At 38.4% G+C, this 27,479-nt stretch overlaps 1 protein-coding gene across 5 annotated transcripts in view; it reads right to left on the bottom strand.

Moving 5' to 3' along the window:
• Nucleotides 1-255: 255 nt before the first annotated feature.
• Nucleotides 256-27,479, bottom strand: part of TLN2 (talin 2) — a 197,211-nt gene continuing 169,987 nt past the window's right edge. For all 5 annotated transcript variants that reach the window (XM_068410654.1, XM_068410655.1, XM_068410657.1 and 2 more), the window contains 8 exons: nt 27,274-27,381; nt 23,441-23,546; nt 19,998-20,122; nt 13,036-13,161; nt 9,256-9,318; nt 8,979-9,161; nt 4,369-4,494; nt 256-3,400 (listed from right to left, as the gene is read on the bottom strand). In XM_068410654.1, the coding sequence (XP_068266755.1) occupies nt 3,272-3,400; nt 4,369-4,494; nt 8,979-9,161; nt 9,256-9,318; nt 13,036-13,161; nt 19,998-20,122; nt 23,441-23,546; nt 27,274-27,381 (966 nt within the window). In that variant the 3' untranslated portion in view covers nt 256-3,271. The remainder of the gene's footprint in view (nt 3,401-4,368; nt 4,495-8,978; nt 9,162-9,255; nt 9,319-13,035; nt 13,162-19,997; nt 20,123-23,440; nt 23,547-27,273; nt 27,382-27,479) is intronic.

Below are 27,479 nucleotides of genomic sequence, written 5' to 3' on the forward strand. Positions count from 1 at the left end.
TGTGCTCATGATCTAAACATATTTATGTTGAGGAGGTCTCTAGATTATGAATTCATCTCTTCATTAGGAATTAAGTAATGAAGATGCAGAAAATCAAAGGGAAAGGGACAGATGAAACAAGACTCTAGTCTTCAATTTTTGTTTTAAAACTTTTCTTTGAGGCTTCTGATGTAGAACACTTTAGACAAATGATAAAATATTCAAATTATTTTCTGAATGGTTGGGGAAACAACACTAGACTATTTGTACACAAACAACTTTGAGGCATTTTGCTTTTAATTTGCATACAATTCCTTAAAGTGAATTCCACATGAAGAAGGGTGAGATACAACAGAGCTCATTTACCATTTCACAAGCTAACAAAACAAATGAACATCTGTCCTTGTTAACTAGCTTCCATCCCTTACTCCAACTTGTCACTTCCTGCTGCAAGTCTCTGTGCCAAATAAATGCATGGACTAGTTCCAAACTCTACAGACGTTCACATGTGGACTTCAGTGGTACTGCAAATTATAACAGCAAGAAAAAAATGAAATAGAAAGATTTTAGATGAGCTTATATTCTCTTAATGTTTCCCAAATGAAGACCCAAAATTCAGAGTAAAAAAATACTTCAGTTTTTCAGCTCAGCTACTCAACTGACTATGGTTCCTCTATGGAGCACATAGTCAGGGAGAAAAGAGAACAATACTTTCTGTCAAATAAGAGGGGGCATTAAATCAGAAATAGAGAAGTCTCAGAATAACTGTGCTAAAGTGGACTTCCCAAATAAACTTATCTGGAACAAAATTTGAGCATGCTCTTTCCTTCTACATACTGATAAAGTTTTCTAGCTATACAATTTCCTTACATAGGTGCATTTGACCAGGCTTTTGGCTTCTTTCAAACTGGCAAATACCATCCTGACCAAAATATATTACAACAGTATTATACCTACAATAAAATACTGGCATGGTGCTAAGGACAGCATCATCTTTCTTCGTGCTTTAATAAGACCAAGTTAAACACAGGTTGAAAGGGAAGCAGTAACAAATCTATCTCGCAGATCTTTCCGAAAAAGAGATGGTATTCTGAGGCTATCCAGGTAAAAAAAGAGAAGGAGCCATAAGCTGCAAAGAAGCTGGACCTACCAACGGCAGCAGAAAATCCCTATCACTAGAGCCTGTCTTTATTTAGTTCTTACAGCAATAAACACCAATGTAGCCTTCTGCCTAAAAATTTACAGGAAGCCTTTTTTTTGGTGTAGAAATTCTTAACATCGAGATTCTGTGACAGTGCTCACAGTGAGTTGAGTGAAAAAAACCCAAACAAATCAATTGTGCTGAAGTGGAAAATTACAGAACTTGAAATTGCATGTCTCTGATAGTAAGGGTTTGTATATGCACGCAAGCCTACACATCACAGCACATCTGTCGATGCCAGTAATTCCATTTGGGATTTGCCAATTTTTTCCTCTCATGATTGTGAATTCTCCATCAACTCTACTGAGTCTGAAGTACATCAGTACCAGAGAAGACACTCTAACAATAAAAACCTCTGTACACTTTAATATTTATTAATAGCCTAGCCTTTTTTTGCTATATATTTAACACTAGTGTGACAAAATTCCTGATAATTTTATCTCATGCAGGTAACTTAAATGAGGAGTTAGCACTATCTAAACTGGTCAATCTACCACTAGGGGGGGTACTTTTGAGTCTACAAGACAAGTATTTCTGCAATAATGACAACTAGGTGGGTATGCATATAACACAACAGGCTCAGCTGAATGTACTTGGCAGGTATCTAAATGACAGCACAGCCTTCAGAAGGACTGGAGCAGCAATATCCTTTGACCTAAATAGACTTGACATTATTGTTTAAGCGGGCTTGAGTGGAGTTGGAGGCATGTTGGAAATTGTTAGGAGAGATGGTATTTCTGTAGTTAGTCAAATAGTTTAGCTTTTGCTAGTTAAAGTTGCTGTGATTTGTGATCTTTCTTTGACAGCGTAAAATGTGTTCCTCACTCTACCCATATTGCTATTGTTTAGGTCACAACAGCCATCCTGAGAGCATACTGTACCTTTCTTCAGCTGAAGACAAAGGTTGCTGATAGATTGTTGCTATTCCTTCTCTGCCATTCCTTGGTGAGTACATTTTCATCAATACCAACTATGAAAACAAACTCCCTAGAGGTCAGTTTTTTTTAAAATATATTACAGGAAAAGTCTACTTGGAAATCACTACTTCTTTTCTCCTACAATACCCACAGGTTTCAAAACAAAATAGTTATAAATGAAATTATTAAAAGAAGTACAAGAATTGTGATAGTTTTTTGTTGTACTGGGCATTTCCCTTTTTTCACTACCATACATTCTAGCAGAAATCCCACAGTACAAACCAGATAACTTCAATTAAAAAACAAAATGCAAACTATTCAATCCAATGTTAGAGCATGTGTATGTGTGTATAATACTGTAAAAGTAGTCACACATTAGAGGTATATAACTGAAACAGCATTTTCCTTCATGAACCTGCTATTACTGAGGCAGTGACAAGGTTTCAATTTTTTTGTTTTCTGAGCTCTTTAAAGAATGGCTATTGCCACATTTTGTAAACCTAAATACTGTACAAGAAGAAGCTTGTTGGTATCAGGTAAGGAGTAATACTACTAGTGCAAACAGGTGCAGAGACAATTCCTCCAGTTTTGGGGTGAACCAGCTATATAACACTGAAAGAGGACAGGCATCTTCTTCAAACCCACACTCATGCATGTTTCTCCACTCAAACATGCATAGTTCTCCATCTTGGTCTTCCTTTTACAAGGGTAGTTCGGGGAGAACCACTAGCTCATGTGATATTTATCATATGAAAGATTTCTTGACTGTTTTCCTATTAATACTATGAACGTTTTATAACAAGTCAAGGAACGATAAATACCTCAAGCATCAGGAAAGTGACAATAATACTGACTTAGTATCTTTAGTAAAAAGTGAAACATTCTCTCCTGAGATATAAGTCAAGGAAGGAACAGGAATGATGAACCTAACACTGTACCATTATTTGATCATCATGCACCTCAGCTGACCAGATGAGAAAAAACATGTGTTTATTGCCCTCTGCTCATCCAAAGCTATGACAGGCAGTTTATTTAGGTAAGTGCTTGGCATACCAGAATGTTGTCAGAGCAGTTCTCACTGTACTGTCCCCCTTTAGCTTATTTCTTTAAAAGAAAAGAAAAAAAAAAAAAAGGAAAAAAAGCAGGGTGGGGGAAAGAAGAACATCTCAGCAGGTTATCCCTCATCTTCTCGCAGCTCTGTTGGTAGGAATTTGTATTGCTGTTGGCGGATCTGAGCCAATTTTTTCCTTGCCTCTTCCAGCTCTCTTTCCTTCTTCAGCATTTCTTCTTGGGCTGCAATGATCTAGAAAACAGAAGCATGAATTATAACAGCAAGGAATACTGTCTGTAAAACAAGATTTCTTTCTCTATGACACCAGTCACAGCTAGGCCTTGAGCATTCTCCAAAGAAGCACCAGATTTAAATGACTTTGGCAGGAATTGCTCAAATTCTTCCAGGTTCCAGGACTATGATATCAATCCCACTTGTTTCTTAAAGAGGACTAAAAGAAGAAAAAACCCAATTTACTAGCCTAGTTTTAGCATACATCCATGATGGATTTTATAGTGCTGTGCTCCACCAACATTGATCAGGGTGAGGGCTTAGCACATGTAGGATAAGCACCATGTCTTAACATAATGTTTGAGTGACAGTAAAATTGAACACTGATTACTGCAGGTATCCACAGAATTTTCCTGCATCTCAGAATGCCAAGGGAAAAATGACAGTACTACAGACATACAGAAATTATACATTTCAATATCTTTTAAGTAGTGACCACAGTATACGGTGTTCCTCATCCATAACAGTGAATCCAGAAGTTGGTACAACCTCAAAGCCTTGGAATCTATTTTTAAATATTGTTATTATTTCCCTATATTTATTATGGTCACAGTAATGAAATGTCATCAGTTCTTATCTCTCACTCTCTATTTCTTGGATTATAGACATACAAAACTAGTGTTCCATTAAGATTTGGGAATATTTAAAGTACATGAGAAAAGTCTGAAAAGAACTATTAACTTCATCAGAACAAAAATAAAATATATCGGACAATGGTAACTGCTATTACGGTAAACTTTCAATGAAGAAGTGTAGACATCTTAAAGCATATCACTTGGCTGTTATGTCAGTGGTTACCTAACAGTGAGGCATCAAGTAATTTATCAGAGATTTCTACATAAATTTGTCCAGCAGAGGGACACTGTAACACTATGCTACGTTTCTGTGATAGTTTTGCTCTGCGTTACTTCTTGGGTGATTGTACGAACCTGAGCAATGCCACCCACAAACTTTGTTTTGACCACAACGTCGTCATCCTCTGCTTTCCCAAATGCTGCTTTTTGGGCCGCCCTGACAAGATTGTCTGATGCTCGTTTGACAGCGTTTCCTGCAGCCTTTGAAAAAGACAAAAGAAATTCAGTAATAACAAAAATGTATAACTAACATGGATTCATCTGAGCATCAAAACTAAAACATCTTTGCTTGACTACACAGGAAAGGCGTGTTCTGTTTCGTTTTGTTTTTCCCAGTGAAAAGCAAATTAATCTTTCAAAATCAATGGTACAGAAAGGAACACAATTCCTTTATTTAACAAGCTGGAAGTTGGGAAAGTCATAAACGAGATTTTTTTTCGCTACAGTTTGAAATAAAACAGTGGATGAAATTACAAGTTATGTTATGCATAACACTGAGGAGATTTTTTTTTTTGAGGAAGAACAATAGAAAATGAAAGCTAGCATATAAAGAAACATTTTAAGGCAATGAAGTTTTTAAATTAATGGACTTTTCATCAGGGCAAATTAGCCATTTACACAAACATGATTATCTCACATTTAAACCTTTATTTCCTTAAAAATTCTCAGATTTCTAAAGATAAACAGTCAAACACTTGCAATATATCTTTTGTTGTCTAAACTGAGTAGTGTCAGCAATTGTGCATCAAAAAGAAAAAGATAACTAAGCTACCTGTATTCTAACATTGACAAAACTATCTTTGCTATACTATAATACACATTGGCAGTAGAGATTCCACACTGCATGCTGAGTAATGACCATGTCCACAGGCATTGCTTTAAGGGATACAGAGGAGGATACCAGAGGAGTGGTCTTGGAATCTCCTACTGTCATCCCTATGGAGATGAGTGGAAGAAGAGTCCTTGTCACAAACAAAATGCAAATGTCTCTTCTACTAAAGCTAAACGATGGAGCTGGCACCTTTTTTGAAGCACTGAGGTCACCAGTCTGCACAGGGTATTTCCTAGCCAATGCTATTCAATAGTCTTCTTTCCACCACTTTCAACAGCTCTTAGTACACTGGAGCAAATTCAGTGCCAGATCTTATAATGCTGTACAAAGAGCTGGTGAAAGTGGTGGAAAGCTGGCTCTGGGAGAAGAATGATCCATGGTTTAACTGGTATTGCGTATGGAGGTGTAGATGAGATCTTTCACATACCACTGGCAGTCCTTTAAATTTGTGAGTCCCAGATAAGTCTTATGTCTGATATTTTGTATTTTAAATTGGATGATACACCAAAATTTGACATATGCCTCCTTCTTGGCTCTTACTGGAATCCTCCTCCTTTCCATCTCTTTATCTATTCATCAATGTCAGGACAGAGGCAGTAAAAGAAACTTCTGGGCTGATGTGGACTTAGCGCTACGAAGGGTCATGGGTCACTCATTCTGCAGGACTGACTGGGGGACCTAGCTATATGTTTTCTATTCAATTAGAAACGTGGGCCCCCAAATGTATTTCAATTGCTTTAGCAAAGAAACAACTTTAGAGAATGTGACAGAGCACCAAAGATCTTTTCACCTCCTGAGCAAGAGGAACACCTAGATCATCTGTTACCATGGGTAAGTCTTCAGTGCACAATGAAATGCTATGGAGAGACATCTTTCTTAATTGTGAAGAATTTAGTTGAGATACCAGAAGCGACAAGTTATCAACACTCCTGCAATAACATAGCCTGGTCAAAGTGACATGAATTTATCACTACTCAAACTGACTTCTGTAATGCTGCATAGCATTATGTTGTACCAGGTAGTCTCAAGAGCAACTGAATACTTCATGAAGAGAAGGATGTGAATGGTTAAATCTTGTTAGAACCCCTGCACTGGGAAGGTGCCTATCCTGTAAATGAAATTTGAGTCCTGTGTGCTACAGGAGCGGATTTGCATGTCATGCAGTTATTCATACTATGTGGATTTAAATCAGCAGAAGCAGGTTGGGACAGACATAGGTACAGCTATCCTAGCTTAATCTACTGCCTAAGAAGTGTTAATTAGACTCTAGAAGTTTACATGGGGTCAAGGATGACTGGATAAATTAAGAGAAAACTATTGAGGGTTACTAAACATATAGAATCTGCATTTGGCTTGGGAAGTTCCCGAGTTGAAAATGCTTGGAATCTAAGAACATAGTAGAGAATAGTATGCTCTTCTAGAACACACTTACCCTGTTCTTACTTGCTTCTCTAAGCATTTCCTAGTGGCCACTGCTGGAATCAGGATATAGATTAGCTTTAATGAACTTTTGGTCTGATCCTGTAAGGCTGTTCTTATATTAAACCGTAAACCCTACTATCTAACAGCAAATCAGTTAACACCACCAATAAACAACACTAATGCTTTCACAGTATGAAGAAAAAGGGTACGTACTTGCAGTGCTGTGGCAGGCAGCGAGAGAGAACAGGAGTAGAGTACTTTGTCCCGTGGTTCCCGATGTCCCCAGGTGTCATGTGTGCTGAGAACACTTGTTCCCATACAGGCCGCTGGCCAAGACAGCCTGCTGTCACATGCTGGAGACACACTGGCACTAGGAGGGGAAGCCACATGGACCAGCTCTGAACCTGCCCCCCACCTCCCCCCAGTCCTATTCCATATTTCCAGCTTCAGCTCCCTTTCAGCTTAACTCTCTTCCCACCTGAAATGGCCCAAGGACAACTTATTTGAAATTTGCTCTGCTCAGCCTGGAGCTTATCCAAAAAGAATGGAAACATTTCCATTTGTTTCATTAAGTTTTGGAACACTCTGTAACAGTGCATTCCAAGTCAGCATTCATGGGAAATGCAGTTCAAATGTCTTCTCCCAAAGCTTGCAGTGGTTTGTGGGGTAGGAAAGGGAAAACTTAATAGGTGCAAACTCCTGAACCTAACCTATTGATTAAAGCTATGTGAAAACATTTGTGCTAGGGGCAAAGCCAGCTGAAAAGTCTCAGTAGTTTTGGCAAACCCACCAGCAAAAATATTTGGCAGACATCAGCTCACTAGTTTTGCTACGATAAAGGACGTTATTTCCAATGCAAACTGCTTTTCCCTTCATTATTCATTTTGGGACTAATATGAAGCTTGGTAAAGTGGCAAAGTTAAATTTCAATCCATGCTTGGGCTCATTTCCTTTTCACATTCCCTTCCAACTTTTTACATTTGATGTCTATTTGATAGTATTTGCCTACAGTGACCGAGTACCCCGAATTTGTTGGCAGAGCTGAGGAAAAACAGTCTCTAGTACTTAATTTTGTTCCTGTTACTATTGTTTGTTCTGCATTTAAAATTCCTTCAGACCCATCTTGGCATTTGGATATTAAAGTGCAGGTTGCATTATAGTCAGAACTATCTTCCAGTTACTGATACCTCCCCCACAGACCCTTGACAAAGTCAATCTAAATGAATCTACTATAAAGCACTGAAATCATCTCATCCCTAAAGATAACATTAACATGCCACTGTTTCCTATAGAAACAAACAGATTTTTCACACACACATACATTTATTTTTTCCTCCTAAATATTTAACCTATTTTTCTACTTGGAAAAAATTATTATATCAATTCTTCTTACTCAGACAGATACTTAGTCATATGTATTTCTGTTGAACTTGATTCTACCTATCCATACATGAGCTGTTATACTGAGTGTCCATTAGTAGGATCTGTCCAAATAAGAGAAAAAGGGCAAATTTCACTCCATGTTGATGGTATGAAAAAAGGAGCTGAAATAGTTCTTACATTTCAGGCTGAGCCTGCAGGACAGGATGTCAGAGAAGGCTTTAGCCATTTTTAAAATGAACACCCTTAAACAAAACTTCTGGAGACATTAGATTTTACCCATTATAACACAGTGTTAATTCGTTAATAGTTCAGAGAAGCTCAACATGAAATGGATGTGTAATGTAAAAGGGAACCAGTTTCATGGAGAAAAGTTAAATTGGACTTTAGGTGAGATGTTGGATCAGCTTCTATTCTTGTTTTTGTCTGACAATGATTCTCCATTTTAGAAATGTTCTATCTACAATTGCTGTCTCTTGACTCCTAGAAACAAAGGAAAGCTGACCAAAACCCAGGCTGGCACTTAGGCAAGTACTTTGTTGAACATATGCATAATCTTGCAGCGGTCAGGAGGATACTCACATGCAACCAAGTTAGGTGCGCTTACCTGTTTGCAAGCTCACTGGGAGTCTAACTGAATGCAGAACAATTGCAGAGAAACCAACTATACTCAGTCGCTATAAAAACACACGTAGTAAACATTCTCAGCTAATGTATTCTTGTGGCTTATCATGAATATGAATCTATCAATATTGCACCTAAACCAGGGCTTGGCACAGGCCAGTCAACATTTGCATCTCTCAACATCTTTTAAAAATGAAGAATAAAACAAGCAGTGAAGTGAGCTGTAGCTACTGCTGAATAATGACAAATGCACAATCATATCATCCTTGATGAAAGAAAGTGCCCCAGAATCCCACAAGGAAGAAAAACTGAACAGAATTGTGAAATTCAAGGAGCTATTCCTAAAATTTGAGGTTTGTTCACACAGTGCTAAAGCAGTGTTTACATAGCACTACTATGGGTTTTCAGTAATTAAGAACACAAGTACCTGTAGCCTCCTCATGGCTTCAGAGTCATGATCAGCCTTCACTTTGCAAGCCACAAGCAACTGTGCTGTAGAAGCTGCCACTTGTTTGGCAGATGAGATGAGCTTCTCCTCACTAGCGTGGCCCTGTACTGATGCATTAGCTGCTTCACAGAGATTGCTGGTTGCAGCTGCCACCATTCGGGCCTAGGGGACAGTAAAAAAAGTCACTGTGTATTCTCACAGGATATTATTTCTTCAGAGAAGGTGCTAGTTTTCCTTAAGAGAAGGAGTTACTCACAGCAGAAATAAGTCCCTGAGACCACTGTCCATCATCAGCTGCATTTGCAGGGATTGCTCCAACCTGAAAAAACAGTTCAGAGATGGCTTGCAATGAAGCAAAAAATACAGTTGCTTTGTCTCAGATTTAGACAAACAGTAACTCATGAAAAAAGGAAACACTTGCACCTGTGACTGTGCCCAGCACATACAGAAGCAGAAAATCCAACTGAAAGTTAGTTGTCAGAGTAAGTGTGCTTCCAGCACACATCTGTCTGCTCAGGTAGTGTCCATCGTGCTATGCTGCTTGAATTGCCCCATCCTTGGGACATGTATAGAAGTCCCAGAGTAATGATTGTTGCAGCTGAGACTTTGGCCTAAATAACAGTTGAAGCAGTAGTTCCTAATCTTCTGGCCTTTAAAATCATAGAATCATAGAATCATTTTGGTTGGAAAGGACCTTTAAGATCATCAAGTCCAACCGTTAACCCAGCACTGCCAAGTCCATCACTAAACTATGTCCCTAAGCACCACATCTATGTCTTCTAAATACCTCCAGGGATGGTGAGTCCACCACTTCCCTGGACAGCCTGTTCCAATGCTTGACAACCATTTTGGTGAAGAAATTTTGCCTAATATCCAATCTAAACTTCCCCTGGCGCAACTTGAGGCCATTTCCTCTTGTCCTATTGCTTGTTACTTGGGAGAAGAGACCGACACCCACCTTGCTACAAGCTCCTGTCAGGTAGTTGTAGAGAGCAATAAGGTCTCCCCTCAGCCTCCTTTTCTCCAGGCTAAACAACCCCAGTTTCCTTAGCCGTTCTGTCTCCACAACACATTTGGATTTACATCATTCCTGAATCTCTTGTGATTCTGGCACTATGGGACGGTACAAAACAGAAAGCTCCACCGGGAAGCCCCCTCACTGCCTTCATGCCTAATAAAGGCATTTGAGGAAAGCAGACCATTTTTCCGCATGGTTCATCTGCTGAAGTGTTCATGGCATCAGCAGTACTGGCAACAACCAGAAGACAGTTTTCTTCTCATATCAGATTAAAGTAATGAAACAGAATTCCACAGTTGGTTGCCAGCCCCCCACTCCCAACCGCCTGGATCTGGGAGTTTTTGGGGGAGAAGCTGGAAGATGTGAAATGTAGACATGGTCCAGAAACTTCTTGTATTTTAAAAGAAATTGAAATAGGGTTTCGTGTGTAATGAGGATCCCAGGGATTGGAATTGAATCCTTATGCAGAGCAGCAACACCAACAAAAGATGTGCTCTCTCACAGCCATGGTGACACTTCCCTATAACTGAAAAATCAGTTATACAAAAGAATACACTAGGTCCCTGAATTCTTCAGGTTTCAAGGTTTTCTTGCCTAATTATCCCCAGAAAATATATTTTAAGTAGACCACAGATGCAGGAGTCTAGTTAGTGGTGTCTGAATTTTGTGTGCGTGCGCATATGTGAGTGAATAGGGGGGTGGTGTGGAAGAAGATAGATCAGATGCAACTTTGCAGACTTCATCTATACTGCAGAAATGGAAACTGTTGCCTAACATTGAATTAATTCTTTTATAACAATTCCACAGGGGACAGTAGTTTCACTTAAAATTTCTTTAGCGAACCCTTCAACTGCAATATTGCACTTGTTTGCCCTGTAAGATACTTTCACAGCCTTTATCAAGCAATGTGAGAAATGTATTTGGGACCAGAACATGCCTGGTTCACACACATCCATGCCCTCGGGTAAGAATTTCCCACTGCCTCCATACCAAATAGAAAGGTCAGTGAGGAATCTAAGCCAATAGTCATTACCATTTACTGTTCAGTACTGAAGTGATGGATGTGGAGCAGATCAGACTTGTCCTTCCTGCCTACAAGCCAGCCACGCTTTTCTGGGAGGACTCCATACCACACGCTTCAGAAGGTTTCTTACAAGAGCAAAAGATTCCCCGCAATATCGATAACAAAACCTTCCCACCAGGCAGGTTGGAGCCATTCACTATGGGCAAGAATTCGGTCAGTCATTTTAGAAGCCAGCTTTCTGTACTTCTGGCTGACCTGGAGATACAGGCTACCACAGGAGTCAGAGGATACGCCACAGTGACATTACCTAAGCACTAGTAATTAGTAAAGAAAGAAGAAAAGGAAAACGGGTTAGGGCTTCATATTGCAGAAGTATCTTAGTGGCTTGCTTTATTTGTGAGAAGTATCATAATGAGAGGATGTGCCACAAACAATTCTGAAGTTTGATGTTTTGTTAAATTTTGATTTTGGTTGGGATTAATTTCTTCCCTTAAAGACCACATTATTACTTGCAGATCCTCCAAGCAGGCAAGAAACTATCAGTAAAAGCCATTCACTGCAAAAATTCCTGATCTTTCAGCAAGTTACTATAGAGTGACAGATAAAGCAAAATGGCTAAATTCAGTAAAGCAGGCTGCACAGATCTGCTAATATGGCACTACATTTGACAGGTATGCTTCTATTAGAACAGCAAGCTACAGCTTTCCTCAAACAGACAGATTAAAGTGGTTCTAGCAATTATCTGAACTTGAATGGAATAGGATGCAAGTGCTGTTAGCCTCAATCTGAAAGACACACATAGAAATGTATCTGTGGGAGCAAAGAAGCCGAAACTACCTGAGGGAGATTCAGGGCTGGTACCAGGATAGAAATACATTCTGTATTATTCTGTATAACTTTACAGTGGTGCTGGTGAGGAAAGTAAATCAAGCTGTATGTCATAATGAAACTAAATAAGAACAGGTCTTATCGCATAAAAGTAGACTGCACAATAATTGAAGCGAAGCAGGTAAGTAAAATTTCTCATTTTTTGGACTGTCTCCATAGCCAGATTTCAATGGGTATTAACAATATCTTGTTTTATGCATTATTGATAAGTTCCAGAGCTACAGCTTATGGTAGGTCTTTTCAAACAGTTACATCACTATTGTTCTGAAACAAGTGCTCTGTGCTCCTGCTGGAACTAAAAGCACAAGCTCCCCAGGAATCCTAGCTGAAGTAGACAGCATAGCGCTTTTGTGACAGGATCCATGACACAGTCTGCTCAGAATAAAAAAATCAGATGAAATTGGAAACCATAGCTATGCAACAACAATGGTCCTGTAACAAATTGTTCTCGCAGGCAACGTACCTGTTTGATGTTCAGATTTAAAATTTCAAAGTATATTAACTGGGGAAAAAAACCACTGATGGATGTGAAATGAATTACAAAGACCTCAATCCTGACCAGACCAAAAGGATGACATATGTTATAAGCACTCTTTCCATTGGTCCCAGCAATAATTACAAGCATGTCCACTTAAATGTACTGAATTTGCATGCAGGCCTGTGTCCCCATTGAATCAGACAACAAAACATTGAGGGCACAATTAGTGAGGCCCTTTGCTATTCTGGTCCAAAGTGGTATTGCATACTGTGACATTTGGTTTTGGATTCCTAAGCTGTCTTGTGGGACTATACATTACTAGCTTGAATCACAGATCTTCATGAAATGAAAAAACCCCCACAAACACAAAAACTCCCCACAGCTGAAACATCTGAAGAGCCAAACACTTGATTACACTTGCAAGGTTTAAACAAACAGAATTGTGGGTTTTTTTTTTTGAACAGAACCAGGCCTGGGCCATGTATTGTGATAAGCAATGAAAAGATTTACATTTTAATTAGTCATTCCCAAGCTCCTTTCCTACTGTTTTAACAGAGAACAGTTAAGAGACTAGATTCAATTTTGATGCTTTCCCCCCCTACTGTTGCTACTTGTCCTGTTTACCCACCTTTCCCTGTGCCACCAGTTCTCTCTGGGCTGCTGAAGCTGACTTCACAAGGGCACTGGTAGCAGCTGCAATGGATTTAGCTGCTTCCAGGATCTGTTCTTCGAAATCCAAAGTCTCATCTGCTTGCTACAACCAAGAAAGAACAGTGTCACACATTATTCACCTGAAAGCAGTTGTATTTTCAAGATTGAGGACATACACAAAGTGAGACAAGAACATTTTGGAACACATCAGTAAATTCAGTAAGACCTACAACATCATTTTCTGCAAAGGAGTTTCATAGGGACTAAAGCTGGAAGTCAACATAAGTGAGTTTAAATATGAAGTTGCCCTTGTGGCTGCTCACACGTGAAATTGAGTATCACACAAGATACTTAAAGAATTGCCTTCAACTTTCTAATACATTACCTCCACTAGGGCTACTCAAAACTACTTTCAGAGAAGTGCAGGTCTGAAAAGAAATTCTTGTTTTTCCATATCAAAATGATCTCTGTAGTACTATAATACTGGATTCCAGGATTGCTAAACTAGGTAGAGCATTTTCTAAATACTTAAAAGACTTAAAGCCTTAAAAAAGAACAGTGATAAATGCATATTGTCTCATTCACCTGTACTAAGAAATGTAACGTAGATATCAAGCAACTGCATAGATTTAACAGCTTTTGGTAAGAGCTGTCATTTCACGAAGAGCAGCATTGTGAAGCAGTCCAGTTTAGTCATCTTGGAGATATGAAGTTCCAAAGGTCTGTCTGCAACACTTCACTCATCCAAACTTGTCTTTCAACAAGCATGTGCAAATAGAGAGACCAGCTGTTCCTAATGAGGTTTCTTGCTATTTAAAATGCAAATCTATTGTTCCATAAAACAACCACTTCCCTGACTTTCTAATCATTTAAACCAATACTGAAAACATTTATCGATTTAAGCACGCCTACTAGCTTCTGAACAGTTAACAAAATAGATAGAGATAAATGGTTATTGTTATTTTAAACAGAACCAGGCCTGGGCTATGTGTTCTGATTGTTTTTTACACAAAATACACCAACAGAATGTATTTTGTTTGTGATCAAATCACAAGCCTACCAGAATCCAATGCAGTATGACCAGTAGGGCTAGAGATACAATATCAGAATCGACCACCTTGTAAGAGACGAGGTTTTTGAAATACAGGTTTCTTCCAACTTCTGCAACCACAGCATTCTTGTGTCAACTAACTAACTTTAGGAACATCAGCTAACTGGGCTTTGAATTAGAAAACTGTGCACTTTATTTGCAAGGCCAAGCGCATCCATCTAAATTTAAGTCAGGTTTAGTTCTCCTGTTACTGCAATCTGATGAAATAGTAGTCAATTATAAAATAATAAAACATAATTCTGCTTAATTACAAATCATTACAAAATGGCACATCATGCAGTGCTCAGTCCTATAGCACTTCACATGACTGCCACATAACTGAAACAAAGTCCAGGAGATGAAACTGTACCAGAAAAACGGAATGATCTGAAAATAAAAACTGATGTGAAGATGAAGTTTTTTGGCACTTTAAAGTTTTCCTTATCCTGTAGGAAAAGCCACCTGATTTAAAGAAAAGTATTTGTCTTGCCTTGCTATTGGGCTAATCCCATCAACTAAAACATATTTCTTTGTAATAAGAGTATATGAAATTGCTTTGTGAAGTGAGTCACGTTCCACATGAATTTTTGGCAATGCTTGCAATGTAACACCACGACCATTATTATATCTAAGTGGTAATCACATTGGTCCTCAATTTATGCAACAGGCCTCCAGTCTTATTTATAAAACTCTTACTTCAATCACAACATCACAAAACGGAAGTGACTAAATGGAATTCAGTATAGTCACTATCAGATTTCTTTTCATTATTAAAATAGATGCATTGTTGACTTTGATTTAAGTTGACTAAATACTTAAACTGAAATATCAACAAAAGTACCACCGGATGATGGTCAGTTTAACAGACTGTTACCGCACTTACTTTTGTCCAAGGCTCCCTGTCGTTGAGAGTTTTTAAATTTTCATTTCCAACATAACAAAATATATCATATGTATTATTCTATATATGTCAGCATTGTCAGGAATTCAAACTTAAAAGCTAGTAAGCATTTCAGTATCTGATTCTTTATTATAAAGGAGGTGTCATTCTTTCGTAAAGTTTAATAAAATGCCCATGGCCATACTCCGATACATTAAGTAGCCGTTTATGTGCCCAGATGGTATTCAATTTGCAAAAAACCAGCCACCAAAGAGAGGCTGAAGAAAAGTAGCTGTTCGAACTCAGTTCAGCATAGTGAGTAGACTAAATATTGCACATAAGTGCTAAGCAAAAATGACTGCTTTCAAAGGGAATGCAGAGAAATCAAATCTTGCGTTACTGAGAACGCTATTGTACAATGGCTGGATTAACTTCCATCCTGGGGCAGCAGGGTAAAGTTCAGCAGGAAAACATATAGTTCAACCTTAGTATCTCATCAGATAACAGTTTTTTTTTTCCCCCCCTGTGTACCAAATGAGTTTCTTTACAATTATATTGAAATTTGGGGGGTGGGGAGAAGAAACCGCACCCCAAGTTTCTCAAACTTCTAAATCCTGCATTTCCTGTCATCTCAACTTCTTTTCTATCTGGAAAAAAAGTTTTCTATTGACAGTTGATCCCTTCTGTGGAGAATTTATTTTTGAAGCAGCCTTACACAGCACTCAAAACTGTGAAACTTCTGTTGAGTTTTCATCTTTTCTAAGTTCTAGTGTTCTAGTTCTTCTCTGCAGTTTTCCCTTCAGCATTCTTAGGTATGACTTTTAAGGGCTGGATGCTCATGTTTGAAATGGGGAAGTAGGCACAATGCTCAGTCAGCGCTGTGGGTATGTTTACCTGCCTGTACTCTCCAAAGAGCACTCCTTAGCAATAAGGACATGTAGCAGTCCAAGACAGAACACAGCAAAATGCCCTGCAAGAGAAGTAATTGTTCTACTCATTCTCATTATTAAAGAGTGTGTCCTGAACTGTCTTAAGTTCACACTTGTCAACAGTACCCTCACAACATGTGTCAGTTCACAGCCTTCATGAACAAAGTTAGGAGCAACGGTGTGATGCATGACAAAAAATTTCACCTTGTAAGATTTTAGTTGCTTGAGAGGGCTACTTGGGTTTCTTTACAAACCAGATCTATGAGACAAGTGATTTGCTTCTCCTTCCTCAGGCAGCCCCCATGAAGATCAGCATCTCTTTTTCCACAAGCTTAAACTAATAAGCTGCTATTGACTATGTACGGGTATAAGTGGATTGGAAAATAAAGTCACCAGAACAGACAAACAGAAATTATTAGGCTAGCTAGAAAGTCTGTAGTGTGAAATATCCTGAAAATGTTGATCGTGCCATTAAAAAAAATGTAATTAGAGATGGTTTTGTGCTGTGTTTTAACCAGTTTTCTATAGAATCTCCATTATTAGGGATAACATAAAAAAAGTCAGGGTTAATAGGAGAACAAATGAGCCCCCAATCTCATTGCTAAAGAGAAAAAAATTACAAAAGACAAACCATTTTATTTTGAAGCAGCTCCCATCTTCTATTTCATAAAGAGAAAACCAAAATGCATAAGTTACTGCACTAAGCCATGAAAAACACAATAACCATTTCAGTGAAAGTCAGTTCTTGGCACAGCTTATGGTCACTGTCACAAAAGGCCCTACGCAACTTAAAAGTCCCTCCAAGAGCAACTCTACTGATAAAGGAGTCCTTCATGTATATATTTTAAATCAGATTAGGAGTCTGCAGGAAGTCTTCTAAACCTGCTTGTGAGTGAATGTACTCCTTCATATTGCCTTCTACTAGGATAAAACCCCAGGAGACAGGGCAGGACACTGTAGGAATATGTTTGATATATAGTTGGATTAAATAACAACCTAATATATCAAACATATCACACAGAGTCCTGCAGAAAAAGGCATCCAGGTTTGATTCATCTTGGGAAAAAAGAAAAGGACAAACTGCTGAAAGCTAACAGCAGGGAACTCTTACTGACTACTAAAGACACTTGTGTTTGAAGGCACAAGCCTGCATAGAAGCATGAAGAGCATACCAACAGAATAGGGCAGGTACTGCAATGCTCTCTGCTGTTGCACCTCATCTACCACACCTTTTTTCAGTATTAGTGAGGCATGTAGTTTTTATTAGACACAATGTTTTTCTTCTTAAAAAAATTACTAATTTTGGGGGGTTGTTATTTTATAGCCAGTGGCATATTTGCATAACAGGAGGAATATGTGGCTGCATTGCAAGACACTTGACCCTCCAAAACGGAAAACAGAAAAAGAAGAGTCTACACTCAGGAAAAACGTAATTGTATTTAAAGGAAATATGACAGCCAAAACTTGCTTACTAAACAATAAAGATCTCGTTGCTTCACAGATCACTCCCTACCTTGAACACTGCAATGAGAGTACTGAACAAGTTTTGTGTTACCAGGAGGAGTTAACAACACCTACTTAGGAGAGTCCTCAAAGGGCTTGAAAGATATAAGCTCAGAAGAAAGACAGATAGTAACAGGGCATCAATGGGGCAGTGGAAGAGCGGACTAAGCATTTTAGGAGCACATTCACCAGCAGCCAAATGACCAGGATTTAAAGCAAACAGAATGTGCATCATACAATAAAACATAGGCAGCAGTTAGCAGGTCTGTGTCTTCTTAGAGATTGTTCTCTGGGATAAGATGACTCCCAGTAGTGGAAAATGAAGACATCTCATGCTATGGGTCTTAGTCTAAGACATCAAGGGGGTATGATACATGCAAAAATATGAAGAGAAAACAAGGAAAAGAATTAAACAATTCCAAAAGTATCAAAAAAACTAAGATAGTGGAACAAATGAGAAAAAACCCTACCTTCAACTATTGATTTTTTTTCTTTAGAGGTAATAGGCAAACTGGAACACACAAAGATGAAAATTTCAAGCCTAAATCAAATGACTCCCACTCCCTGCCCCAATAACAGAAGCTTACCCAGAAACAGAGAAGCAGCCACCAATTAATAATGATGAAGATGATGGATGTCCTGCAGACAGATTATTCTAAAATTACCAACTAAGGACTTCTCTGCAAGTTTACTTGATGATGATTACTGTTAACCAAAGCAGGATATTGGTCTAGCTGGACCAGCTGTCTGTTCCATCGTAGAAGATAGCTATTATTCCTGCATTTCATAGACTAAGCATGAGAAAAATCGATTGTATCAACACCATTACCTAGTCTAGGCATTCACACTACAACACTATGTATGTTGTCAAAGACGAGCATCAGAAGGACAGAGCCTGTTTGAAGCAGGAAATCCTACTCTGAGAGGATACAAGCCACAAGTCTTCAGCAGAAAAGTGGTATTTGAGCCACTCTGTGATCTTCCTAGTACCTTTGATGTGTATTACAATCCATATTGTGAAAGGGATTAAACATCTAAAAAAGGATGTAAAGGCTGTTTAAATCTCAAATTAAACAAACAGTTGGATATGAATTTTAGTTCAGAAAATGACAAATAAACAGACCAATAAATCACAGGCAGACTGGATACTCAAATTAACATGTTAAATGAGGAGCAGGTGTGAGATCTGTATTCACTGGGAAATTACAATGACCCTGGAGTGGCTTAGATGTCGGAAGGAAACTGCTCCATGTTACTAGGCAACACACATATGCTATTGTGCGGTGATTGTATAGAAAAGGTGATGGAGGACTCTTCCTCTCCTCAGATTCAGCCTGTGTCCTCTGCTCTGTAGAATCTCATTATAAAAGACCATTTTTCTTCGTAAACAAAATGGATGTACTTGTTTAAAAATGCAGGACAAAGAGCATTTCTTTTTCATGAACTAATTTATTCACATCACTAAGCAGGGGGGGTGGGTGTGTGGGAAGTCCTCAAAGAGTGAAGCTACCAAGAACTATTTCATCTGACAAAATACCACCCTGCACCAAAAACAATCATCCAACACTGAATGTTCTTGAGGCCCTGCTTTTTAGAAAGACTTCTCATTAGCTTTACTTAAAAAACAGTTTTGCACCTACAAAGCAGCGTAAACAGGGAAATAGATACATAGTCCTTTCCTGATGTCAATTACACAGCCAAAGCATGATTTTCATTTTAAACAGATGGAATTCTAGGCAACATGGTAATTTCTGCTAAAACCTCCCTCTTATTCCACACTAGGCAAAAGGTAGCAATTCTCTGTGATCCAGTCTTGTGAAGTATTCATACAACCATAAATAGCAGCAGTTTCATATTTTCCCTCTATATCATGCATGAAAATAGTTGGCTTAATTTTATATAATATATTCAGAGACATGTTTGAAATGACGTGGCAACATGCAACACTACTTGCTTTCATAATGAACTGTAATTTATTTTCCTTCAGGAAAATTAAGTAGAAATGGTCATACCACATATCTGATTTGATACTGAAGCAGTTACTCTCTTAATATGGCATAAAATGTTACGTTTTTAATCTTAGAAAATCCTGAAGGTCTTTTGCATTCTGCTGAATCCCTTCTCTGTTGCTGCTGCTTTCTCCTGCTATACTACACACATTCAGATTAGGACAAAGGGTCTTCAGAGGAAAGTAATGAGAATGACTTTTCACATCAGTAAAATGTGTTTGGAAACAGAAAAGTAAATAAGAAACAATAATGATACTGTAACTCTTAAAAGCATTTCTAACATTTGGCTTTTCTTCCTTTGCTCTTGCTTATGGCTGGTGCTTGACTCACTCTCTGAAAAGCATCTTTTTACCCTCTTCCTTCAGGGGTAAGTCCCATTCAGTGCAGTGTCTACTGGCACTGAAACTGATGCAAGGTTTGATTGTTTATACCATTATCGTGGACAATAATAAAGTATACACCAATATATGGGCTATAGACATCTGCTTCTTTATTAACTTCAAAGAAACAATGGGGGTGGACACTCACCTTTGGCTTGGCTCTTGGTTTCAGCTGCTCTAACTTCTTTGCTGCAGCCTCAATTGATGCTGCAGCCCCTAGTAGCTCTGTCTCTGCAATGACTGTTGGGTCTTCTGGATCCACCCACTCTGTCCCTGAAATTAATGGAGCCAAAGACAATAACTTCAGTGCTACTGTGAGCTGCCATTCAAACAGGGTGATTTACAATCACACTTCAAGTGTCAAATACGGAATGCACATCATAGAAAGCTGACTTTAGTATCACAATGGCATAAAAACACTGTAGTGTATGCCACTGAGAGCAAAACGTAAGTCAGAGTGAAAAAAAGTATTTAGCAGGGTTAATCTGTTATGAAAATAACTTAATTAAGAACTGCGTAAGCAAAGCAGCTTCAAAAAGGGATACTGTCCATACTGGGAACAAAACTAGCTGTCACTTAACTTTCAGTTATCAGAGCTCTTACTAAGATGGTTTCTCACTTGACCAAGTTGTAAGATACATTGAGAAGTCTGACAGAATGGTAAAGAGGACATGTTATAGATGACAGATAATCATCCACAGCACACTTTTCAGAGTCTCTTCTTTGGCAGTGGTTAGAGATGAAGGCTAGTATCGACTGAAGAAAGCATGCTTTTGGCAATGTGTTTCTAACAGCAATTTAGAGAAGGCCAAAGAAGTTTCTGTACCATAGAGAATCATAGAATCATAGAATCGTTTTGGTTGGAAAGGACCTTTAAGATCATTGAGTCCAACCATTAACCTAACACTACCAAGTCCACGGAAGGTCAACTTTTTTTTGGTTGAGGTTTTGGCATTTCTCTTGGCTCAAAGAAATTTTGTAGGTCCACAAAATAAATACTTGGCTGGAGGTGCTCTCAGATTTTTGGAAATTCTCAGTGCATTATTATTTTCAATTTCATAACTTTATGCTCTGGATGACAAGATTCAGAAAGCATCCATGTTCTGGATTGAGGGAAGCAATGAAACAGCTAAAAGGAAAATCAGATGGAGAGAGAAAAGGAAACCAGAAAGAACACTTCTAAGTTCATAACTACTACGGGCAAGGGGAAGAAGTGGCATCACAAATGGAAACAGAAAAGGATGGGAAGCAATATACACTAAGCAAAGGAAGACTAAGCTAGAATGAAAAAAAAAAGAAAGGAAAAAAAATGTTAAACTTATTGAAACTTGATCAGAAAGTTTGGGTGAACCTAATATTAAAACATCAACTGAAACATTAATTGTTACTAAGGAAGAGCAACTAGGAAGAAGGATACTGGCACTTTGCATCAGGCATAGCATAACATCAAAGGAAATAGCTTTGAATGCTTATGGATCAACATTGTAGCAGCTAAAGGAAGAGGCAGTTTCTGCTATGGACGACCAAATCACAGGAGAATACAAAATGACTGGCTCCTATTTACGATATGCTGAGAGAAAGCTGAAATACATGGTACTGTAATCCTAGTGAGCTACATCTCATGCTGCTAATCCCTATATAGTAGGTATATATGTATTTTACATCAAATATCAAAACATTACCAAAGACAATTTTTCAGCTCAAATGGTGTACAAGAAGAAGGAGTTCTATATTAAACCGTAATACTGGCAGGTAAGCAGAGGAAAAAATATTTTTGATAGAGGCAGCATGTATAAACACAGTCAAAACCAAACTTGTAAAATGTAGCAGCCCCTGTTCAAAAAAAGGTATTTCACAAAGGTGAAAACATTTACATGTTAAACTGGTTAGGAGACAGAATTTTATCATGTATCTATAAATAAAAATTAAGAATGAAAATTGGGAATGATTAAAAAACTTCTTACTTTCCACAAAAAAACTTCTAAAGTGAATAAAAAAAAGTCCCCTACAGGCAGTAAGTGAAAAAAGAAATAAAAAGTGAATTTTTATTTTAATGAATATGAACTAAAATGCAAAAACTACTGGAAATTAATAAATTTCTCCAAAGATAAGGACAATAAAAAGATTTTTAAAAGGCATTTAGGGAATGGAAAAACTCTGATATTGGCTTGGCTTGTTAGTAAATGAAAATGGAAATTTTGAAACATAAGAAAGAGAGCAGAAAAGGCGTAAGAATTCAATAAATTTACCTGAACAGGGAAAAAGCATAATGTAGATTACTGTTACATGAAACAGAGTAACTATATTAAGACATAGAGGAAAAAAAAGCCATAACAAAATAATAAGAAGAAATTCCCATATATGAAAAGCGTTTAGTCAGGATTCTTTTCCAAGGAAATGTGTAGTGATAAAAGCAGGAAATAACTGAGAAAAAACCTGCAATGTATGTTACACAGAATATCAGAAAAATGAGTATAGTGTTCTCCGGCTGGCCTAGCTTAGGAAAGAACGATTAAACAAATATGAATTTACTAGAATCCTTTGTTGGGGAGGGTAGGGTGCAGAATTAAAAGAAAAAAGTTATTACAATGCTTTATTCCAAATAATTTACCAGAGCATTCTATTACCTATGAGATTAGAATGCTTATATGCCTTTCTAATGGCTGTGATGATTTCTTTAGACTAAAGTTCCCAGTAAATCTGGTAGGAGATGTGCTTCAGCAGGAGTGGTCAAATATTTAATAACACCACCCTTAGTATGTATGTGTCTCTCTTAAAATGTGGAATGTTGGAACTGTCATCCTAAGAGTTTGCATGCATCACTGGATAAAAATTTTACTAAGGAAGTCAGTATCTGAGAAAAATATCACTCATCTGTTATAAGAACAGTGAACAACTGTTAAGCAATGGAATTTATTGCTTATTTGAGCGCTGAATTTATATTTGTCCACAAGTTGTTCAATTCTAAGAGTTCAGGAAATCATCCAGACCACAATTTTCTGAAGTCTCATTGTTTCATTAACATACTTTGTGAGGGCAGGACGCCGACCGAGGACTATAGACCCAAGACAGCAAGCACTATAGACCCAAAATTGACAACATTGCTAGAGGCTGAGCATGAATTCAGTAAGGTGATGGTACCCCCTTTTATTTGAAGTGGGAAAGCAACTACCACTGCAAAGCAAAGGACTTATTTTGACTGAACAAACATGAATGTAAGGAAAGGAACCAGCCATCCAATAACAATTCAGCCACCAGTTCAAGAGGAGTTATATTGTATTTTGTTTCTACTACTGTGGCTCTTGAGTTCTCTGCTTGATGGTTCCATCTTCAAAGGCCACATGATTGACAGGTGGCTTATGACAGATCATATGAAGTGGAAGAGGGTCAAATAGACATGTTTATCAACGCTGTGAACAAGTGCATACCAGCAGAAAAGTTAAAAGAATGGAAGTAGATGGTACCAAGACACCTAGAACATACTAAAAGGGTTTTTGTTAGTGTTTGCGTTTGTTTTGAACTACAAAAATGACAGATCATCATCTCTGGACTAAAAAGCACACTGTACTGTGCACAGGCTGCTCAACTCACCTTTCATTGCTTCTGCTGATTGGATGAGCTCTGTAACAGCACCAGCAACTCGCTTGGAGAAAGACGCCAACTGATGCTTTAGTTCTGGAGTTGGTTTTTGAAGGATCTAGAGAAAAAGATAAAATATAATAATGTTTATTAGTAAGGATTCCAGAGAATTCTGAAACATTCCTAAGGCACACTAGTGAAAGATTTATTTTATACAGCAATCAGCTGAGAGAAAACATGAGTCCAGTACAATTGTCAATGAATCACTAGGAGCAAAGGTTTACACTGCAATGTCTGATGCATACTAGGAAAGTTGCACTGCCTTGCATTTCTACAGGAACTGACAGCATTGTCTGGAAGTTCTCAGTAGTAAAACTAGGACAGAATTCTCCAAAACAGAGGCACATGTTTGAGTACGTGGGAGGAATATGCAGCTTTAGCACTCCATTCTCGATGTTATAGTCATTATACTTACGCACCAGGCTTAGTCTTTCTAAACTGCTGGAGAGGAGCTGATTTTCTAGTATTAACAAACCAGCTGGTCACTATTTCTAATAAATAGAAATACAGAGTTTCGCAAGGTAGTGCTAGTTGCCTGTTCTGGAAAAAAATCAGTGATGGTGAAACACAATGGAAATGCCATCCTCGGGCAAGGCCCTTAAATGGAAGGGAAAGACAGACACCTCTGAACTGAATTTGCATCGAGTATTAAACTGTGCTTCTTCAAATGGAAACCAGTCAGACATTCAGACAGTGAAGTTGAATTCTTCCCCTGAACAGGAACAACATTTGCATTTCTAGTAACCATATTGTAAGGTGAAAAAAGATAAAGTTCTGGAAATTCATTTATACTCAAAAACTACTCCTGAGAGTGACAGATATATGAGGATTTAAGAGTGAAACAAGAGGCTGAGTCTTCGAAGTCATATTCAGGTGTGCATTTTCTTCATGTTTTCAAGAACTCCCCCGCAAAGCAGCTCTGAAAACTAGGTGCACATTGAAAATATATTTTATCTTTTTGTAAGCATGTTTCCCATTTTGCAGTCAAATGCCTAACCCCTTACTTTGATACAATAAACTAAACTGAATTGTTTTCTTAACTTTGCCGGGTGAGAACTCTGCCACACGAGGAATTCTGTCTCTCTGGAACTGCCATGTCAATGTATGGGTAGACTGGTCTTCTGCTTCCTAAGGATGATCTTTAGTCAACTAGTTTCCATAGTAAACAGAAGTACACGAATCCTTGATACCTAAACAATCTGCAATGCTAACAAAATGTAAAAACTCGGTCATAACTGAGGTTTATACACTGCATAATCCCTCGGTATGGCAGAAATTGAGCACTGAGCATCTCACGGGTTATCTTCCCACACATGCAAAAATGCCAAAAAATACATTAATGTGGTCAGAACTACAGCAAAGAATGACATTTTCTGCTCCAGCAACTGTGACACTAGTGTTACCTATGATAGTGGTGACAACGTTGGACTTGAACAAATGATGCAAATTTTAAAACTAGGCGGTTTACAAACTGCATTGCTTTAAAGTCAACTTAGAACTCACAGGAGATTCTCATCCCCTGCAGAGTCATGTACAGGCATGGCATGAGAACAACAACAAAAGCTTGAGACTTCCCCTCAACTCAGCATGCATCAATACTGACTGAGATGAAGCATATGAATATGTAGGAGGGCAGATCAGTCTTTAACCTTGATAAGAATACAACTTACAAGTTGTTTTATATGAATTTGTGCATGCCCAACACCTTTAACTAGTGTGTTCCCGTGCCCTACCACCAGCTAGGTGATTAGAAGAATATTCCATTAGGCAATCAAGTCAGTTTTGTGCCACTTGCCCAATGTAACCTCTGCACAAGTCAATACACTGGCTTAAGAAATTTTAGATATTGTATCTGACAGCTCTTGCACCTAAAAAGTATCATCTTCAACGAAATATTACTACTAAATAGTACTCCTTGTCACCCCTGTGTTGAGACATCAATGCAATCATCCCTAGCCTAACTACCAAGGACATGACTGAACTTTCTAACAATTGTATCACAAGGTGCCACGTGGACTAATTAGAGATTTCTAATCTGCAATGATCTGCGTTTCTGGAGGTTATAAATTAAATGAGATTGTAGACCTAGGGGTTCTAAACTACGAGAGTAACAGGGATCAGGAAGCAACAGGATTGTCTGATGCTGAAACCATCTTGCTATTATTTTCTTTTATCTGAGCAAAACAAATTTGAGCTAGCATGTTAAGTTAGAAAAATTGCCTATGGCAGGAGAACTCAGGTAACCACAGAATAAGCAAAGAAATCACTTGGATTACATCTAGACTGCGTCTCTGCCACAATTTCCAAGAGTAAGAACTCAGGGGAAAGAGGACAAGAGTCCCTAGAGCAAAAAGTCTGTCATTTACTTGGTTCAATGCTCCTCCAAAAGTGATCTTTTTTTTCATCTACTTTCCAGATCCTGTTTACATTTATGGAGCAGAGCATGAATTTGTTATGTGTGTACGTGACTAGTTCTAGACAGACTTCAGCGAAGAGTCAAGATGAAGTTACCGTCCATTCTGCACATCTTTTTTTCCATGCAGGCATTATGCTCTTCAATTGTGGTTGTAATCTGGGTCAGAGTCAGTTTTCTAAACATTGCCGGGGGCGGGGGTAGCATTTTCTCATGGCTTTACGGCCCTGAAAGTAAAGCAGTTTAAGGTAAGAAAGGCCTGTTCCACTTTATTGGAGGCACAGGCCTTTCTTACCTTAAGCATCTTTACTTAAGCAGAAGAGAAAAAGAAAATGATCAAAAATTGACTCAAGTCTTTGATCTTTTCTGGCATATAGTTTGAAAGAAGTACTATGACCAAGTTCAGGAGACCAAATCTGAAAAATTTCAAGTTCAATCTTTCTTGAACTATTTTCCCTGCTAGTGGCAAGTGTAACTGTGACTTTACTTCTATGTTATGTGTATTTCAATAAGTTGATGTAAATGATTAGACATGCTAGATTCTCAGCAGTAAAGCTGACTTGGATTTGCTAATCTGCAGTTAGTGGCTGCAAATTTCAGTTTCAGAGACTGTAATATATCAGCTTAAAGCCACTTAAAAGAAATCTCTGAGCATTCATGAAGCGGATTGCTGGTCACCTCCAGAAACTGCAATACCTCACAAATGTGTGAGTTCCAACACACATTATTGCTTACTACAAATGTAATAGCAACAGAAGGACAATATATTACGTGGCAATTATGTATGGTCAAGAAAAGCCAACTGACAGCAGGATTCATGAGTTTGGATTTGAGTGGAGAAGTCTTATGTAGAGCTTTGGGGGTGTCATGTGTAGCATGAGTTGGAGAGCTCTTCGTGAGGCAGTGCTGGCTTGAGGTTTTAGGGTGGCACTGAGTAGATGCCTCTTATTTTCCTGGAATCAAGACTGCAAAAGCCATGTAAAAGTGCTTTCATAAAGATTATTTGTAACCTCTTTGGTCTGGGGGACAAGAGTGTGCCTGACATGTCTAATGCTTATACTGGGCTTAAAAGAATACTGAAGTGTCTTATTGTAGTTTCTTTGTCGGGGACCATTTTTAGGTCAGGACCCGTACTGCCTCCAGATCTGATGCAGAATTCAGTTCCATTTAAGTACTTCCAGTCTTCCTTCTGTCTCGCACTTTGAGCTGAAGTACTGAGTTTACTTTAGCTTGTTTTTCCTGAATAACAAAACTGTTCATAATCTTGCGACAAACTGATAAAAACATGTCACTAGCAGCCACTATAGAAAGAGGCCAGAGAGATTATTCTCCTTGGAAGGGATGCAGTATGTGCATGCAGATTCCTCCTTACCAGGAGAACATGTTCCAGGAGTTCCAGGTATCCCAGGGTACATTCTGTTCCAAAGCGCAGGGCTCTCTCTCGAACTTCTTCGCTCACATCTGGGTGATATGATGCTTGCTGAGGAGGCAAAAGAACATTAGTACCCCAAAACTGCTCCCACCAGAGGAAGTCAACACAGAGAAGATAGGGGCAAGAGAAGGAAAGAGATTTTTCAT

Source organism: Nyctibius grandis, chromosome 11, assembly GCF_013368605.1.
Source record: "Nyctibius grandis isolate bNycGra1 chromosome 11, bNycGra1.pri, whole genome shotgun sequence".
NCBI lineage: Eukaryota > Metazoa > Chordata > Aves > Nyctibiiformes > Nyctibiidae > Nyctibius > Nyctibius grandis.